The sequence below is a fragment of the Haliotis cracherodii genome, unplaced genomic scaffold (assembly GCF_022045235.1).
Source record: "Haliotis cracherodii isolate W230 unplaced genomic scaffold, xgHalCrac1.p SCAF_10, whole genome shotgun sequence".
NCBI classification, from domain to species: domain Eukaryota; kingdom Metazoa; phylum Mollusca; class Gastropoda; order Lepetellida; family Haliotidae; genus Haliotis; species Haliotis cracherodii.
Window position 1 is genome coordinate 33,109,792 of NW_027266265.1, and position 20,814 is coordinate 33,130,605.

General features: G+C 42.5%; 1 protein-coding gene across 1 annotated transcript in view; it reads left to right on the forward strand.

Annotated features, from left to right (window-relative positions):
- The window catches only part of LOC139449407 (neuropilin and tolloid-like protein 2), a 74,562-nt gene that overhangs the window by 43,005 nt on the left and 10,743 nt on the right, over nucleotides 1-20,814 (forward strand). Inside the window, exons 2-3 of the mRNA XM_071230781.1 lie at nucleotides 11,638-11,700; nucleotides 17,362-17,529. Coding sequence (XP_071086882.1) covers nucleotides 11,638-11,700; nucleotides 17,362-17,529 — 231 coding nt within the window. The remainder of the gene's footprint in view (nucleotides 1-11,637; nucleotides 11,701-17,361; nucleotides 17,530-20,814) is intronic.

Here is a 20,814-nt window from a genome sequence, read left to right on the forward strand (position 1 = left end):
CTTAGTATGGTTCTGCGCGTTAGTTGCGGGTTATATGTAAACATACATAAAAACATCTAACGCCGTGTTTCACATCAGACATGTTCATAAAGCGTAGAGGTGGCCTCCCACGGGAACCATTGGACATCAGACTGACGCATTACCACGCCTGGGAAACTACACAATTTTCCTCGGCCCATCTACGTCGTGATATAGATATATCTATAAGTAAAACCGACTTTCTACATCAATATACAGTCAAGTCCCGTTAATCCGACATGGTTGGTTGCATATGATTATGTCGGATTAACGAGTATGTCGGATAAACGAAATTAAGTAATATCAACGTTCGTGATCGAAAATCGGACAACTACACGATAGATAACGATACAGGTAATGAAAAAATAATAATGTATACTGGTATATAAGAGTAAAAGCGGCCTTTCTACATCATGGTAGAAATGTAAAGACTGCTCATCCACATCATGATATAGACGTAATACCGGCTTCTCCACATCTCGATGTATGCGTGAGTGAGAGAGTATGGGTTTACAAAATTCCAGCAATATCACGGCGGGGACACCAGAAATGGGCTTCACACATTTTACCCATGTGGGCAATCGAACCCGGGTGTCGGAGGGACGAGCGAACGCTTTAACCACCAGGCTACCCCACCATCCCAGGAAATATAAGTTTGTTTGTTTGTTTGGTTTTCTTTTGTTTAACGCCGCACTCAGCAATATTCCAGCTACTTAACTGCGGTCTGTAAATAATCAAGTCTGGACCAGACAATCCAGGATTGACATCATGAGCATCGATCCACGCAATTGTAATAGGGTTATATGCATCAACCAAGTCAGCGAGTCTGACCACCCGATCCCGTTAGTCACCTCTTACGACAAGCATAGTCGCCTTTTACGGCAAGCATGGGTTGCTGCAGCTGAAGACCGTTTCTACCCAATCTTCCCGAGGCAAGAGAGTTAACTGACTATAAAAGTCCAGTTTCCACTGTTTCTCTTGCCTCGGGAAGATGTTTCTACCCCGGATATATAACTAATAACGATGAATCTAAATCATGTTGATACATCGCTGATCTCATCTCAGGTACCATCCATCTCCACGTGCCATGAGTTGCATGGGGCCAAGGTCGTTAAGTGTTTGGCTGATACAAGCTCGGTTATTTACATTATTTACATGTCATATTTGGCAATGGAACTATGAATACGGAAGCCAATATGGACCAGGTCATTTGGCTATCTTGAAAATTCAAGATAAACGATTTGTGGCCTTAATGATCTACCGCATAAACCTGCACTCGACGTATACCATCAGAACACGCGCGCCCGCGTGTCCCTCGCCAGGACAGCGGTGTGACGGCTGTTCCCTGTGCTATCTCCACAGCCGATACAGAACTTTGATAAGTACATGAACTACAACTCCTTCTAGTAAAAAAACATATAGTCATATTTCTTCCCAGCATTTTTTTAATTACATGTATCGTAACGAGTTACTCTAGACTAGCGTTCAGTCTCTGAATATATAAATTTTAATATAATTTTAATAGAAACAAATGCAAGACCATTTTAATTGAAAAGGAGCCCCAGTGAGATGGGAGAATGGGAACCTGTGAAAAATCTAGGCTTGCTTATTTTAGAGCTATAGCATTACAGTAAGGGGTGGGCGAAAAGGGAAATAATACAGTTCGGCGGCTGTGGGACAGACAGACTGCGAGTTACTCGCGTGTAAATGGTGACTTACTGTAGGTCAGCATGAGAGTGAATGGGTTTTCGTGAGGGGAGGTTTTTATGGGGTTGAAAGTCGCGTTCAAGATTATTTCAATTACATAGCGATATGCGTGCGTGCGTGCGTGTGTGTGTGGCTGTGGCTTGCTGTACTAATAGTGCTAGCCCACAGAGATACCATGCCGCAGTTTTAACAAGGATACCCCCACTCAGACACAGTATACTGACCCCGAACCGACTAGTACTTGTTTTATCCCTTTAATGCAAAGCCCCAGACAGGGTAACAACAAGTACAATCTTCTAACGTCTTTTGATACGACGCGGATGGGGATCGAACCACCTACCTTCCTCCCTCCGGGCAGACGCTCTATCTACTAGACCAGGAAGGGGGTGTTGTCTGTATTATGTATTGCAGCGTTACCATCACAAGTGACACCTACAGCAGGCTTTCTACCTTTGTATCCATATTGGAATCAAACACAGGTCTTCGGCGAGTTGGGCGAACGGGTGACCCACTCGGCCACCACAGAGTTGATACATGTAAAGAAACAATATTCCAGAAGAGTGATTTGGTTTTTTTTATGCTTGCGCAGTGATTTGGACCGAAGGACATGTGATTTCAAATGGGTTTTAAAACTGGTCCACAGAAAACACTGACCTTTGTGAAACAATTTAAACGCATCGGGATAACTCGAAGATTTAACTATCATTCCTAGAACAAACCCATTTTCATTTAGTTGAGCTTCCATCCTGTTAAACTAACATTTAGTCATATGAAATATCGTCATTTCAAGTAGTGATTTGTTGTCCCAGATTCTAAAACAGTTGTTTGCCAGGATATTAACATACACAGATCACGAGTAATAGCTGAAACACACATGTAGACAATTCTTGTAGATTTTAACGCTTGTAGAATTCATTTATTATACATGTCTTTTTCAACGCTTGTACATTTCAACACTTCTCCTTTCCAACGTTTGTTCATTTCAACACTTGAAGCTAAAACTTACAGAATTTGAAACTCTCAACACTTGTGGGCTTCAACGCTTCTATTTCAGTATTTATTCATTTCAACACTGTTGAATCCAAAGCTTTTATAAACCTTGAAGGTTTCAACACTTGTAGAACTTAACTCTTGCAGAATTTAGCACTTGTTGATTTCAACACTTACAGAATTTAGCACTTGTAGAATTCGATACTTACAGAATTTAGCCCTTGTAAATTTGAACACTTGTAGATGTGAGCACTTGTCTGTATCAACATACCCCGGGATCCGATACCGTTCTCAAGATTTAGCTATCGCTGTTCTGTCTTACCTGTAATGGGCAAATATATTAGCTGTATTACCATTAACACGTGTGCAAATCAGTTAGCGAGCATTCCCAGTTGCTGTGCATATTTTCTCCAGGGGTTTCAGCGTCTATGGGTACATATGATGCAGCCTCAATATTGCAAGACTGTTATAGCATGTATCATTTAACTACACTTACTCACGTAAATTATTAATAACCTTAGAATTCCTTATGATTATCATAAAAATACAGCCTTATCTGAAACAAGATTCCAGGTTATTAATTGAATTATTTCCTTAGTACTATTCATTATTTATGTAGGCCTACGAAAAATATACACACACTAAACCTATGCGATCCGAATTCCATATGGAAAGAATTACGCATGCTCAGCGGGCTGTGTGTGTACAAAAACAGGACTACATATCTCAGCTTTTGGTACAGGATCCGCCTCCTTTGTTTAATCAATTTCAATCTGACATTTCCACGTGGTTTATGAGTGGTGTGCATTTCAGCCGCCCCGCCCCTCCCTGCCGAGATGGATGTTGCATGTATACATTCCCGTGTGAGAGAAATATGCGTAGTAACATGTGCACTGATACCAGAAGGCTACATCCCCGTTTGATGATGTAGTATTATGATGGAAGATCAAGGGAGATAAGCGTGATAACTGCGAAAATCAATCGCGGTGGTTTATAAAGTTCCTTGTACGTTGATACAAAAACAGCATTATCTAACCCTTGTAAAATATGTTTGTGATAATATTGGCATGTTTGCTACACCTGTCTTATGATAGCATGCGTGGAAAAAAACGTCTTTTTTAAAAAAATGTCTCATTTGATTAAAAATGTCTCATTTGATTAAAAATGTAGATTATTTCATACAACTATGAAAAATTACTCGTTCTTTTCAAATACAATTTTATATTTAAGATGATTTACATAAAGTATTGTAGGGGTGCATAAGGAAGGGGTTATACGTGAAAAATGTGTAATGTATGTTCGATTATAGCGAGTGAGTGAATTAAGTTTTATGCCGCTTATAACATTATTCCAGCAATATCACGAAATGGGCTTTAAACATAGGGCAATTAACCATTTGGGGAATCGAACCCAAGCCTTCGGCATGAGGAGCGAACGCTTTAACCGCTTGGCTACCCCACCGCCCCATACGTAAGTGGGTTTGCGAGATAAATAAATATAGAAGTATTCAACAAAGTAAGTTAATATACTTAAACAAACATGTTAGGGCGGGGCGATGGATCTAGATGCACTGAAAGTTAATCTAATGCATCGTTTATTGAATTAATGTGAACTTCGGTTTAGCCCCTGTCGCAGGGAATGTCAAAACTGTTCTAACACGTTTAACAATGTCAACAGAATAATATTATTTTCTGTCACCCGTCCAAACCACAGGCTGTACTAATGTAGGTTTAAGTGCATCCTCAATTCAACACATGGCTGGTACCTATAGCGTATAACAAAAACAGACCTGTGTGTAGAAACAGTGCATGGAGCTGTTCCCCGACTCTGCAGCTGTTGCCAATATGCCGCTCCATGCACATCCGATTCAAATACCAATCGTTCCATGTCCGTATTATCATGGTAATAAACCCTGTTTTTTAACAAGACGGTGCATAGCTGGGGGATAACGACACCACCACAGTCGCAGGATGCCGTCTGTCTCCCAGAACCTTGAGAATATATAAAAAAGGTCAACTCAAATCTAGAATCGTTTGACAAGTCTAGATTACCTCAGCTCTTAAGCATTGTTCTGGGCTCTATTTGGGTTCTATTGGTTTACTTTGCAGACACATATTTTGAAATAAGATGGCTTCATTTCAGGGGACTAAATTTTAGTCTAATAAAACGGAAGCTTGACTAAATGAAAATTGGTTTGTTCTAGGAATGATGGTTATAAGTCTCAATTCAAGGTTTACCTCGGCGGGCGATACATACTCAAATCTGGAGGAGACAAACCCGTGGTTGATATTATGAGCAATTCTCCACACCATCAGGGCACGTTGACACGCAATCAGCCAAGTCACCGATCTAGATCCTCTACCGGGTTTAGAACCAACAATATTTTAACTGTTGGCACCTACACTTTCCCGGAATAAACACCGGATGTCTGTTTCCAGTCAAGGCTTATTTCTTCCTCATTGTTACATTGTCGTCCCTGGTGGAATAATGACTTCCAGTTCAGCAAACTTTTACCAAACTGAAAACACAAAAAATTAAACGTTTCAATGAGTGAGTTGGGTTTAACGCCGCTTTTAACAATATTCCAGTTGTATCACGGCGTGTCAGCTTAATGTGGGAGGAAAGCCCCAAGTGAAACCCACGAGCACGGGTATGGTGCTAACAAACCTGGAAACATAATCGGGGCGAACCGGGATTCGAACCCACAATCATAGGTTTCTGGCGTGCCCAAGGGACGCAACTCTGCACAGCGAATAGCGGTGCCTTTGACGACTGGGCCACCCGTGCCCCCTCAAACGTTTCAAATGTCCTCGAACAATCGAACTGGAATAACTTTAATCTGTTTAATTACCTTATAAGTGATTTCAAATCATAGCAAAATCCAGTACTACTTGTCAATGTTTAAACATCGCGTCAGTTCTTGTGGGTTTAGTTTCAAGTCCTTTTAACAACGTACTAACTAGGCACAGTACAATTGGCAGTACAAGCCATTTTGATTCAGTCATTCCAAACCCATTTGTCGACTAACCTAAATTGTATTATGTATATCATGATCATCCTAATGACACAGAGACTGTTTCCCAGGTCCTTAATTAACACCAACCAAACACTGAAATCTGGACTGCGAATGACAAGAGATGATGACGTTATCGTTTTCTTCAGCTTTAACTCCATATGCTTTAAAATTAATGTAACAGTTTTTCGTAAGGTACTTGTGTTTTGCATCACATTTTGCAATAGCCAAGCCATATTACAGCGGGGGTCGCCAAGAATGGACATTGAGAAATTCATGGGAATCAAACCCGGATTTTCGGCGAGATGCGCCAAGGCTTTGACCACAAGGCTACCCCCACCGCCGCAGTTCATTAAACAAACTTCACAAGAAAACACTGTTACTACAATAACGTTTCCTTCTAAGTCGATGCGGTAACGAATTTTTCTCCATGACTGGTATATCAAAGTTGGGTCTACAAATCAAGAGCGTCACCATACCGACCATACCGACGTGAGTATATTTAGAGTTATATCCCCTTGTCCTGTTGTTAAAACCGGGAAAAACAACTCGCGAGTGACCAGAAACAAAAGATACACTTGTTTTGCTTCAGCCTATAAATGCCACAGCTTACATCTGAATCCGGGACTATCAATGTATAAATCATGGGTTTAACATTTACGGTTGCTGTACGTATCCGATAGCATTTAGTCGTATGCATTATTTTGATGTTTATGTATGATATTTATCAACCATTCGTGACGTTTATGGACTCAATGGAAGCATTACGGAACAGACAGGAAGCCCCCAGACGATGTTATCGTGTGTTTGTACCTGCGCGTCACGTGTTGCCCTGGTAACCAAGGGTTGATGACATGATAGCACTGTTGTTTCTGTCAACATTGCGTAATACTACGAGTCAGGCTATCGACATATTGCCGAGTCAGCAAAACATAACCACCATTCTTCCTTCCCACCATGCATTCACCGGAAATAGTTACAATATTTGAAAAACAGGAATGCTGAGAAACGGACACGCCCGCTTAATCTTAATAAGTAATTGGCCAAAGAATATATACAGAGGCCTATTTATTTGAACCTGGGAAAAAACATCATTCATGAATTGAATATATTATCGTGAGTAATTGTTTGGAACCCTGTAGGATGGATATTTACAGTCGGGGTTTTGGGGGATGATAGATTGCCCGAAACGGATTTACCATCCGATATGACCAAGGCACACACAAGAAAACAAGATAAACGAAAACAATTGGATGCTGTCATAACAATTATCTCGGTTTCGTGGCATTCCAGAGTCTCAACTTTCATTTTTCGTCCATTTGTTGTTAGGGGAGTCCTCGCACAATGGCAGTTGGAGCATGTTTAGGATGTGATTTATTCACGACTTGTCGAGAGATTAGCGATTCAGGGCGAATCAAGAATTATGTAAAAGTTCACGCTGGGGGCATCGGCACAGGAAACGGTTTTATTGTGGGTAAGAATTGCGAAATGGTCGTCGTTCTCCTATTGAGAATATTTTATCGTCGGGGAATGGTTTGAGAGATGTCAGCATTGTTGTGTTAGTGGGGGGTGGGTTGAAGTATGGCCATGGGTATTCCGCTCTGACATCTCAAGAGCTGGCCAGCTGAGGGCTATTCACATTCGGGGCCTGCCTAGAACATATTTAGTCAATGAAGATCACGAGGTATGCATTGTTTCGTGTAGTATGGTGTTTAGGCATGACTGTATGTAGTAAAATTTGTATTTATGAGATTGCACTGTGATATTGGGCTCTGAATTGTGATGACAGTTTCAAGTAAAATGCGGGTGATGCATCGTATAGTGTTTCCCTACAGCTAATTACAGTTGCAAAGGTAATGATATATCTCTTTAAACTCACAACAAACACCAATGTGTATAAGAAGAAAAAAAACAACCTGTCATGTTTGTAGATAACTGCTTTGCAGGTTTGAAATAGCAAACTTTTCTTTAACTCCCGTGCGTGTTTTGACAATCTGGTGTCAGATATAGATTGGGTTTGATCCACAGGTCCATCTATGAAACCTAATATCTTAAGATGTATTTTTACATAGCTCTGCGTTAATTACAACCAGACTGTTTCTTTTCTCAGTCCACCATTGCGAATAAAGACAGCAAGGGTTCGTCCAACGAGGTGCATATGCTCCTCCTGAAACCAGGGCAGTCATTACATATGTTTGCAATGCTGGTTCTTATTTACAGATTTGTTGATGATATGGGTAGTAGTGTTATCATAGGCAAACCTTCATGATATATTTACTGTGTGTCTATTCTCAAACAACCCATAGCTTGCGGCAAGGACTAGTCAGGTCTGTAGTTCCACAGCTGTTCCCGATCAGATGAGAGTGCGTCCTAATGCTGGCAAGATAAACTAACTTATCTTATCTAGCAATTTAAGCAATAAGGAACTGATTTTACTCAATAAAAGCCAACATCAGAAGTCCAGTCACAATGCGGCTGTGTTGCCTCGTCGGGCTCGTCAAGGTGCAGTGTGGAGATTTGGTGTAATACACGGCAGATGCGAGCGCCACCTAGGAGCAGATTTACTTCAGTTGGCCATCTTGGTAATAAGGTGCATAATACAGAACCCAGTCTGAACACGGCTGCCGATAATAGGTTAATTGGCGCGTGGTAGATGCAGCTCATTGTAGCTGATTAAACCAGATGGCGGGTTTTGCGGCGCGTGTAAAACACGCGTGTACGCTATAGAATTTTTAACCAGGTAACTTAACAATTAGAAAAATGTGTCATCTTTTTTAATGAAGTGTTTCAGAAAAGTTACTTCACATTTATGTGAATTTTAGCTGATACATTTCAAGCGATTCCATTCAACCTACGTCTAGTGGTATAGGTTTGATAGGAGAGCGGAACGTCGGTGGTTCTATTCCTGGTTAAGTCAAAAGACGAAACGCTAAAAGACGTTAAAAGTTGGTACTCGTAACAAGGACTGGTCGGTTCTGAGTCATCATATGGTGGGACGTCCATGTTAAACTACGGCATGGTATCTCTGTAGGATAGCACTATAAAACATTCGCCTGGACTAGTACAAGCACACACGAACACACGCAAATGCACGTCACCATTTAAGGGAAATAATCTTTAGATGACGTTAATCCCCAACCCACCTCATCTCATCTATGGCTTGATAGTGGAAAAAATGAGGTCTTAGCAATTATTTCGGCGAGAGTAATAATCGTATTTGATGTGTTTATGGTCATTTGAATGTTAATCTTATACCTATTTTCCTGACCAATGGTCAGTCAATTTGACTATTGAAACAGAGATCATGAAGGTCAGATAGCACAGTCATCAAAGTCGCTGCAATTCCATGTGCGGTTGCGTCCCTTGGGCACGCCAGAAACCTAAACTCACGGGTACAAATCCCGGTTTACCCTGATTATGTTTCTAGGTTTGTTAGCGCCATACCCGTGCTCGTTGGTTTCATCAACCTGGTAAAGGTCAAAGGCATGTATCACTTCGGGCTTTCCTCCACCATCAAGCTAACACGCCGTGATATAACTGGAATATACTGTTCAAAGCGGCGTTAACACCAAACTCACTCACTCAATGAGGAATTTAGCACGTCATTACGACACTTTGAAGCCGTTTCATCGACTAATAAACATACTTGAGCTTCAAAGAAATTATATAATTCAAAGTGCAAATTTATTGCTTCAGTGAGTTTTTATGGTAATTGCACCCTGAAGACAACGATGCATACGGAGACCGTCGGCCAGCGGTCATGCGTCTAGAGTAATGTCCAGCGTGTGTGTTCCGAATGAATTTCGGCGCCGCCATTCTTAAGACTCTCAGTGCCGGAGTGTGTGTTTATTTGACACACACGACCATCGTTGTTTGCACAGATAGCCAGAGGGATATGCGCAGGTAACACAAACAACCGGTGTGGGTTCCCCATCTTCAGCCAAATACGACTCCAGAAAAACAACAACGTATACATGTTCTGTGTATTTCCGAATTCTACTTCACTGAACAGGAATACACAACTGAGTTTACCAAAGTTTCTGAACGAACGATAACGGAAAGTAATACCATCTTATGTTTACAAAACCATGGTTACAGTATATACAAAAGATCACTGCGACTTTATTGCGAAATATGGATTACGAATAAAGGCTAACGTTCTATAATAATGTACTGTACCTAATGATACGTGAAACAGGTTCAAAGAAACTATCAAACATGAACATAGTTCCACTCTAAAAACTGCTGCCACGCTCTTCTTCTCTTTCTATCTAAAGAATAATATTTACCATTCCAAGGACGTGTCGGTTCTGCCATTTTAAAAACCAAAGTAGCAGATGATAATTTAGACATTGAAGACCTTTTTTACAAAATGCATCCATCGACGTAATATATTATTCTTTCTCTTCCCATGCAAATTATCATCTGGTTTACAACAAGAATAGCCTGAGAGGCGTTTGAGCATGAACTTGGTTGTTTAGGAAGCCCTTTCTTTCTGGTGTGTTTTTCTGGAATGGGACGAAGATGTCACATTGCGACAGGATTCTAAGACATGCAGGTTATGGAAAAAGGGACGTCAGTCGTATTATGAAGCAAGTGACGAGTAATGCATTGACGGTTCCGACGTACCATCTGGGGGAGATTACTGTGTAAACACGCTGACACCGTGAATAAGACCCTCAGCTGGCGCACAGTACTACAGTCTTGTACACGCAGCCGTAGTTGATTATAGCCCGGGATCAAAGACGTGAGACATAATGACTGGCCCACTTCACCACGTGGGGTAACTGCTGACCGCTTCTTCTTGCACAGAACGGGTCCATAACCTGCCATCTCCTTCTAGAGCTCATCTGGGATGGGTTGATCATCAGTTTTGTTTTACATGTCAACATTTTGCCATTATCTGTTATGTTGGCGCTAGACTCCATAAAGTTCAGAGGCTCGTCTCTATGACATGGGTGTAAGCGTCTCACCTACCGCGGTGTTTAATGGAATTGATTGGGTTGTGTTCTGCTTGCTGTATTCGCTAACTGCCACTGGAACAAATTGCTGTGGTCTTTTACTGCATTGACGCAGGTTGTATCTCCTCCTCCCCATCCCTCGAAACCCTCTCCCCGGGGATGCAGCAGGTAGACCGGTTGTATGCAGGGCGGAGGGGTTGCTCACCCTCCACCACCCACCATCCCCACCCCACCCGATCCCCTTCCATTCCTTCTACCTTTGACCCTCTCCCCGGGGATGCAGCATGTAGACCGGTTGTATCCGGGGCGGAGAGAATGCTTCCAATTGCGAAAATCGATGATCCTGATGTCACTCACTGGATTGTCTGGTCCAGACTCGATTATTTAAAGACCGCTGTCACATGGATGGAATATTTCGGAGTGCGGCGTTAAATAACAAAGAAATTAACAAACAAAGAAATAAACAAACAAAACTCCAGAAAAGTAAAACATAGTGCACGTCCTGAAAAGTCGTTCACGTTACATATTTCAAAAGACCCTTACGAAAAAGAACCATTCTTTCAACTTTACATGGTCTAAGGTAACTTTTTAGGAAGAAGGAGTGTTATACGATACAGTTTCACGTATATACACCCACCCCACCCGCACCCCCTCCCCCACCCCCTCTCCCATTCCATCAGCGATGAGTACGCCATGTGGAGTCTGCAGGTGAGAGAGGCTGATTCACTGTGACAGTCGAGGGCCTGCGCTGCAGTGAGGGGCAGGCTGTTCATGTTAACAAGCTCCCTCTCCTACAGACTCGTGTAGAGGCTAAGTAAATGTCATGTTTCATCACTGTAGGTGTGCGCAGCGCACCGATAACGCAGATACAGTCTTCATTAAGTGGGGAACGAGCTGCCGCGGGTATCGCAGATGACAGTGTCATGATGAGTTTTTTCCTGTTTGCAGGTGTGGTTGCACTGGTGGCGGTGTTGGTGGTGGTACCAGGCAGATTGACGCTCGGGGGAAGAGGTATTGTATTCGACATCTTACTACTCTCCAGCTGATAGCATCACTTGAGTTTTAACAGGAAGGAACCCCCAGATCTGTTAATCACTTTTAGAACGTTTTTGCTGGGTTGGTTTTAGGAAGGTCGGGATGTCTTTATGTGCCTGACAAACACATAGCGTTTTTTTAAGTTTATGAATCCGCAAAAAAAATGAAATGTGAAAAAAATAAAATGCCTTTAAGTATGCCACGGACCAGAATAAGTGGAATGCTTAAATTTGACTGTCGCTATCAATAAAAATATATTATGTTAAATACTTTAATTAAACACTTCAAAACACAACGAATTATGACGAAGCCCTATTCTTCTCTACCTTCTTGCTCAATACCCTCTTAACATTTTTAGGAAAATAAAAAAATTAAATTAAAATTGTAAATTTTATCCAACCTACTGGCTTGAATTTTTCGATTCACTGATCTGTTTTTAAAAAAAATGTCGTTGAAATAGGTTCAAGAACTGAGTTGACGATTTTTAAAGATTTTGCCTGAATGTGTATTTACGCCCCACAATGCAATACGTCAAACTAACTACACAAACCACCGGTCGATAGTGTGAGCAACGATTTACAAAGTCGGGAACTGAGCAATAACAAACGCTTGTGTTCCCTTCCCTAAACTAACCACTGTTCATACTCAGTAACCATTGTGACCACCCGATCCCCACCCGATACCCATTCGATCCCCAGTGGGGTATTTCCACAGTATGATCGTGATCTATGTTGCATTGTGTCAGAGTCAGTGAATTGACAGGCATTTGCCAGAAAGTGGCATGGACTGCATGTTGAAATGGTCATTGTGTATTGACTGTACGATGTGATGGTCATTGTGTATTGTCTGTACGATGTGATGGTCATTGTGTATTGTCTGTACGATGTGATGGTCATTGTGTATTGACTGTACGATGTGATGGTCATTGTGTATTGTCTGTACGATGTGATGGTCATTGTGTATTGACTGTAAGATGTGATGGTCATTGTGTATTGTCTGTACGATGTGATGGCCATTGTGTATTGACTGTACGATGTGATGGTCATTGTGTATTGTCTGTACGATGTGATGGTCATTGTGTATTGTCTATACGATGTGATGGTCATTGTGTATTGACTGTACGTTCTTCTGACTATTGTGTATTATATGTACGGTTTAATGGTCCTAGTCGTTCGTACGAGGCAATAACCACAGAACTTGACTTGAAACTTAATGACGATAGTGATTGAGACAACTTTGGGATAGTAATTGTGAATTTGTGAATGTTATTGCGAATTTGTTTTTGTGTCTGAAAGTCACGAAAGGGCCGGGCAACATGGATGCTATCCCTAAACGATTGAAGGACATTGAAACACGAAATATTCAAGGTTTTCGATTAGTTTAAACAATTTCTATTATTTATACTTAATGGCGCCCATGGATGAAACGTCTATGTATTTGACTTTTATTTTAATTCATATCCATCGCGTTATACTAAGTACTTCTCCTTTGGCGACAACGGTACTGTATGTATACCGTAAGCTTCGGATACGATTATACGATGATTGTAAGTTCTGGGGACAACGCTGGCAGTAGTTAAATATATGTGTCCCTGACCTCTGTGATCAGTGACAGCACCACTGACCTCAACTTAACTTCTTCCTTCGTGTTTGTTCATGTCCGTCTCAAAGGTCAGCCTGGACCCAAACTCAATCCAGATGAGATGCGCACAGTCTTGATAACGCATCAGCGCTCACCTATGCGTCTATCCAGTCGGAAAGGTGAATTAGCGGTACATCCAACCCACATGTACCGTCGCTCCATCATTCATCCTGTTAACTCCCTCAAACATACGACCTTAATTCAGTGTTTACTTAGTGTAACGCATCAGATGTAAACATGGATGTTGACTTGATCTAAAATAAAATAACTCCCGCCTACACTCCTAATTCAATAGTCCAACACGCATGTATAGGAAAGTACAAAACGTGGCTTGCATTAGCTCGGACCCGTAAGTTTTGCGATATCATACCAGCGTGGAATATACACGGCGCTTTACCAGCCCCTCTCATAAGCCATTTATCTAAAGTGAATGTGTAATTGCCAATATAAAGTATCCTTGATGTATTTATATTTACACTGGAATCTGATTGTAAAAGTATCACATAGACAATCTATTACACGGATATGTTTTCATGGAACTCATGAATAATAGGAACACTTCAGAATTGAGGACGCAGTTTTGCGGTTGGTTTCTTCCCTTCTAGATGATGGCATACCCCCATCAGGTGTTATCATGTGTAACTACAGCCTGTCCGTTTTGTTTCTTCGGCCTCAGTGTAATATATGTCATACATCTGCCGGTTGTCCAAGCAAATAACATGTTGGAGGAGTTTTAATGAAATTTTCTAAATATTCATAATTATTTGCACCATTATGTTATTATCCATGAGTATACTTTTCAAAATTGTCTAGCGTCGACACGTGCGTCATTGCAATCCCGACACAGATCTAGTCCCTTGACACGTACATCATTGCCAACCCGACACAGATCTAGCCCCTTGACACGTGCGTCATTTCCACCTCGACACAGATCTAGTTCCTTGACACAGATCTAGTTCCTTGACACGTGCGTCATTGCCACCTCGACTCAGATCTAGTCCCTTGACACGTGCGTCATTGCCATCCCGACACAGATCTATTCCATTGACACGTGCGTCATTGTCAACCCGACACAGATCTAGTCCCTTGACACGTGCGTCATTGCCATCCCGACACAGATCTAGTCCATTGACACGTGCGTCATTGCCAACCCGACACAGATCTAGTCCATTGACACGTGCGTCATTGCCATCCCGACACAATTCTAGTCCCTTGACACGTACATCATTGCCATCCCGACACAGATCTAGTACCTTGACACATGCGTCATTGCCACCCCGACACAGATCTAGTCGTTAAGTCTGTCAACTGCATTCTGGTTACTTCTGCATACATACATGAGAGATTTGGTTATGCAGACATCAGCGCTACTACATAAGGTGTGTTTTTTCAGAGGGGGCATGTGAACTTTGGCCTGTCTACATTACATGTATACCGAGTTCTGTAGTTTTTTACTTTCTTGGGTTGTATCTTTTTCCTCCAGCCGTCCAACATGGACGCTGAGGAGGCAACCAGTGCCATGACATACCAGTAGAGATATGAATATCAAGTAAATTGAAACCGTCAGTAGCTCGGTAGCCCCACGATGCGCGTGTACAGCTGGTAGGACGCAGGGGTGGTGTATCTGGCTAACCACCCAGCAGATGTAGAGCCATGACGCAGCCATATGCGGCTCGTGTGGCCACAATCCCTCCCACAGAGACATGGGGGGTAAACATAGGCTATGTGTTTTATTTTGCCAAAGTGCCTGATTGCCACATCATTACGAGGAGCCATACACAAACACTTCCCTCGCCTCTAAACCAAACTCCACTTCAAACTTTGAATGATCTGAGAATGTTGCTGATATAAACATCAGTTCCGATGGAATTAACGGAGATACGATGAGTAATTGTCGGACCAGTCAGATGAATAAACACACGAGGAGCAGCTACAGCTGGCGGGACCTGCAGGTGAAATCACGAATATGATATGGACTGGGATCCCGTCTACTGACAATTACATCACGTATTGATGCAGGTGAAAAATCACGAATATGATAAGGACTGGGATCCCGTCTACTGACATTTACATCGCGTATTGATGCAGGTGAAATCACGAATAACATATGGACTGGGATCCCGTCTACTGACAATTACATCACGGATTGATGCAGGTGAAATTACGAATATGATATGGACTGGGATCCCGACTACTGACAATTACAGCCGTTGAAACGGAGGTGAAATCACGAATATGACATGGACTGACAATTACATCACGTATTGATGCAGGTGAATTCACGAATATCATATGGACTCGAATCCCGTTACTCACGAATATGATGTGGACTTGATGCCGTCCACTGACAATTACGTTACATAAATGCCGACGATGTCACGCATATAATGTAAATTGGGCTCTCGTTGACTACATCCGGAATAACAGACAAAACATTGAAATATACATATTGACAGGGCTGTTATGCTCCGTTATAGAGTCATCTGTACCGAAAACGCAAGACATAAAATAATAAAACACCAGTCGAATATAAACTGGATCCGCGCCTACTGACATAGCGCAAGTGACACAAACACAGGCAGATGCGCGAACCAACAGCGAGGAGGGATCCCAGCGTCGTAAACTTTCTTATCTCAACAATCTCTGAAACGCTCCATATGATTGTAATTAAATAATTTAAACTGTTATAAAAAAATTAAAACGTGACAGAACGTGTTTATTTTTACCAAAATGCTGTCGACAGCCAGAGTGACAGTTGAAACGAGCGGACATATACATGGTACACAGCATATAGTCCTCTCATTGCCCGTTCCATTACGCATGTGTGTTAATGGGCTGAGACTACAAACAAATGCATGGAGAAAGGATGTTTTGAGGTTCCACCTATTTGGTCGCTTCGGTTCCAATTGCTTTTATGGGCATTTGATAGCAGTTGGATGTAACACGTGTAACGCTCAATAAACTGTATTATTCATTCTGGAACGGCGGCACACGTATCTATAAGAAGTTACGACAGAGGTACTGAAGCTCCACTTATAAGCCGCGCATAATTTCTGTTTTGTTTGTGTGATGGTTTAAGCTGCACTCGGCAATATTCCAGCTGTGCGACAGCGGTCTGTAAATCAAGTTTGGACCAGACAATCCAGTGGTTGACATCATGAGCGCCGATCCACGCAGTTGGGATACGAAGACATGCAATCAACCAAGTCACTGAACCTGATCACCCGATTCCGTTAGTCGCCTCTTACCACAAGTTTAGTTTGCTGAGGACCTGTATTCCTCCTACCCGGAATCCCCACGGGTAACAGAAATTTTATAGATATTTAACATATGAATCCAATGAGGGTATTTGTGTTAGGTGTAAACACGACTTCCTTTGTATATTCGTTTGTTGTTTAACGCCGCACTCTGGGTGAGCGAAGTGGTTAAAGCGTTCGTTCGTCGCGCCTCCGGTCCAGGTTCGATTCCTAACATGGATATAATGTGTGAAGCTCGTTCTTGGTTTTCCTCACCCTGGTGTAGAGGGAATGTTGGTAAAAGAAGCGTAAAGCCCTAGCTCTCCCACTCGCCTACTCACCCGTTCACCTGTTCTCCCGTTCACCACTCACCCACTCACTCACTCTCCCACTCGCCTACTCACCCGTTCACCCGTTCACCCGTTCTCCCACTGGCCTACTAAGCCGTTCACCCACTCACCACTGTCCCACTCACCCACTCACCCACTCACCCACTCACCCACTCACCCACTCACCCACTCACCGACTCACCGACTCACCCGTTCACCAACTCACCACTCTCCCACTCACCCACTCACCCACTCACCCACTCGCCCACTCACCCACTCAGCACTCTCCCACTCGCCCACTCGCCCGTTCACCCACTCACCTACTCAAACAGAGTTTGGACACTAAGATGATTGTTCTGTTTTGTATTAAAGGGTATCGTTGACATACAGTAACAGTCATGCCTATCATGTACGTGTTGTGTGTGTTGCAGTGTCGCAGCCCATGGCGTTACGGATCGCCGCTCCGCCCATGACGTTCGACAACGTGTCACCCAAGTGCTGGAACTTCACCTACGGCAACTATCAAAAGATGGAGTTCTACAGTCCCGGATACCCCAACAAATACACAAACGACACGGACTGTGTCTTATACCTGGAAGGTAGGCCATGACATATATAGCACCATGAACCACCTGGTGGTCTAGTAGTAGCGCACCTGACGGGAAAGCGGAAGCTCGGTGGTTCGGTCCCAAAAGACGTTAAACGAGATACTAGTACTTGGTGTTACCCCGCCTGGCGCACTGCATTAGGGGATAAAACAAAGATTGGTCGGCTAGTAGTCAGTATACTGTGTCGCTGAGCGGGGTATCCAACTGTGACATGATAGCTCTGTGGTCCAGTACAAACAGCGACATATAATAATCCTAGTAGAAGAAATAAAACTAGTACGAGCATCCACAAACACGGGTGTACATGCACGTCACTATATAAGTGCAATAATATCGAACGCGACGTTAAACCCCATTTCATCTCATCTCACCAAAGTTTCATGACAACTGTCTCGTTGCCCATGACAACTGTCTCATCGTTCCATGACAACTGTCTCGTTGCCCATGACAACTGTCTCATCGTTCCATGACAACTGTCTCGTTGCCCATGACAACTGTCTCGTAGTTCCATGACAACTGTTGGATCGTTCCATAACAACTGTCTGATACTCCCATGACAACTGTCTCGTTGCCCATGACAACTGTCTCATCGTTCCATGACAACTGTCTCGTTGCCAATGACAACTGTCTCGTAGTTCCATGACAACTGTCTCATCGTCCCATGACAACTGTCTCGTTGCCTATGACAACTGTCTCGTAGTTCCATGACAACTGTTGGATCGTTCCATAACAACTGTCTGATACTCCCATAACAACTGTTTCTTTGCCCATGACAACTGTCTCGTTGCCCATGACAACTGTCTCATAGTTCCATGGCAACTGTCTCATCGTTCCATGACAACTGTTTGATCGTTCCATGACAACTTTCTCGTTGCCCATGACAACTGTCTCGTAGTGCCATGACAACTGTCTCACTGTTCCATAACTGTCTGAAAATCCCATGACAACTGTAGTTCCTTGATAACTGTCTCAGAGGATCGTGATTCCTGTATCGTATTGTCATTAATACTGTTTCGTAGGACAAGGCAAATATGTCGTAGGGTACTGGCAAGTGTCTCGTATTGTCAGTAATACTGTTTTATAGTGACATTATAGTACTGTTTCATATGGCCATGACATCTGCCCCCTAGGGCCATGACAGCTGTTCAGTTGTGCAGTGTTAATGCTGGAGCCGATAAAACAAATACTCCAAGTGTTGCAAACTTTTGAATTCCATATGAGTTCTGTAAAACCTCTTCTTGCGTGATAGGCATTACTTAGAAGTTGACGGATGACAGAGTAGACATTTCTTTATTTTACTGTAATGGCGGCTGTTGTTACTGTTAATCCTCCACCTACTATATATATATTCTGTACCATGTTCATTATTTAGCCTTGCTTGACTACGATATACGTGTGTAAGGATCTATACTGAAACGTCGACATTACAGTAAAATAAAGAAGTTGTTATCCATAAAATGTGTCTACTTTGTCTGTGTAAAACCTCGTTGAATCGAACTCTATGAACTCGATATATCCTTTACGATTATATCCTGATAGAACACTTATCAACACCACTGGCTTATGTTAGAACTCCGCTTGTGTCGAACTACGGACGGGTCTAGTCTGCAGTGCTCGGGACTTGAGGTCATTGTTCTCGGTGACCTGGGACTCGTTCCGTAAAGCGATCTTAGCGCTGCGACTGTCGTAAGTCAGTGCCCAAAGTATAGAGGTAATCTAGACTTGCCAAATATCATAGACTTGCATGAGCTATATTGGATATATTTGTTTCAGGGTCTGCATGAGTGAGTGAGTGAGTGAGTGAGTGAGTGAGTGAGTTGGGTTTAACGCCGCTTTTAATAATATTCCAGTTATATCGCGGCGTGTCAGCTTAATGTGAGAGGAAAGCCCGAAGTGATGCAGGTCTCAGACGTTTACCACTTCGGTGAAACCCACGAGCACGGGTATGGTGCTGACAAACCTAGAAACATAATCGGGGCGAACCGGGATTCGAACCCACAATCATATGTTTCTGGGGTGCCCAAGGGACGCAACTCTGCACAGTGAATCGCGGCGCCTTAGACGACTGGGCCACCCGTGGCCCCGGGTCTGTATGACAGACTGGTATAAGAGTTACGATCACCGTAGTGCTAAGATTGCTTTGAGGAAGAAGGCCTTGTGCTTATATTAACACCTCGACTCTCATATAATTCCAAACATATATGTATAGTGTAACTTTTTCGGTAACAGCAGAGACCATATATCGGTATATAATGTCTTTGAAGAGTGGTTCATATTCTCTCCAGATGTATCAACTGCAATTCTATACAATGGTGTTTACGAATAAAATAAACAAGGAACTATCGAATAGTACCCTTGATGTGTACATGTGGAAACTGAAGTTTATGAAACGTAATCAAAACGACGAAAATATTTAGTCAGCGAATGCTCGCCACGTGGACAACAATAAACGAGACGATAGAAATAGTCCCGTGCATGTTTTCGAAACTGTCGAAAAGCTAAATTCAAAATTACTGGTGTTTACAGTTAAGCGATATTATCAACACCCTCCCCGTGGTTGTGCCACCTCTAGAGCATCCCTTGTCAATCACCGGAGCCTTGGACTCACCCTCGCTTATCAGCGCGACTAAATGTTACATATACTGTTACGACGAGCGTTTAGATGGAAGGTGGGGGCATCCCACGGGTGTGATAAGGCGCGAGAGGAGAGCGAGAGATGCCGAGATGATCGCGAGCAATCTCGCAACCTGTCGCCGCTGTCGTCATGAGAAAATGAGATTACCCAGGAATGCCAAGCAACATAGATCAATTTCAGATAAAACTGATGTAACAGTTGTCGTGTAAATTATTTTTAAAAATGTTTAGAAGACCTTCTTAGGTGCCTCATCTTGCGGGGAAATATGACACATATTACCATTCTAGATTATCCTGGTTCAAAATGCAGTATCAGAGCTTTTGAAAGGGGACATCGGCATCAAATCGAGTATATGGTATTATTATTCCTCACCTTTGCGAAGAAATATTATTTTAAACAAAAGAGCACCCCCGACAGAGTTTGCAGATAAAAATAGATCTAATGGAATATTTTGGAAAAAATAATTTTCGTATGTATTGAAGTCTAGAACCAGTCAATATAAGAGAGGTTCAATAAATGTGGGTGACATATTTGTTACCCTGTTCAAATATATCGATGTGTAGAGTTTTGAATCATAAGTGCACAATAATAAATATGACGTCACGATCACGAATGAGAGTATTTGACCTACTTTGGGATCG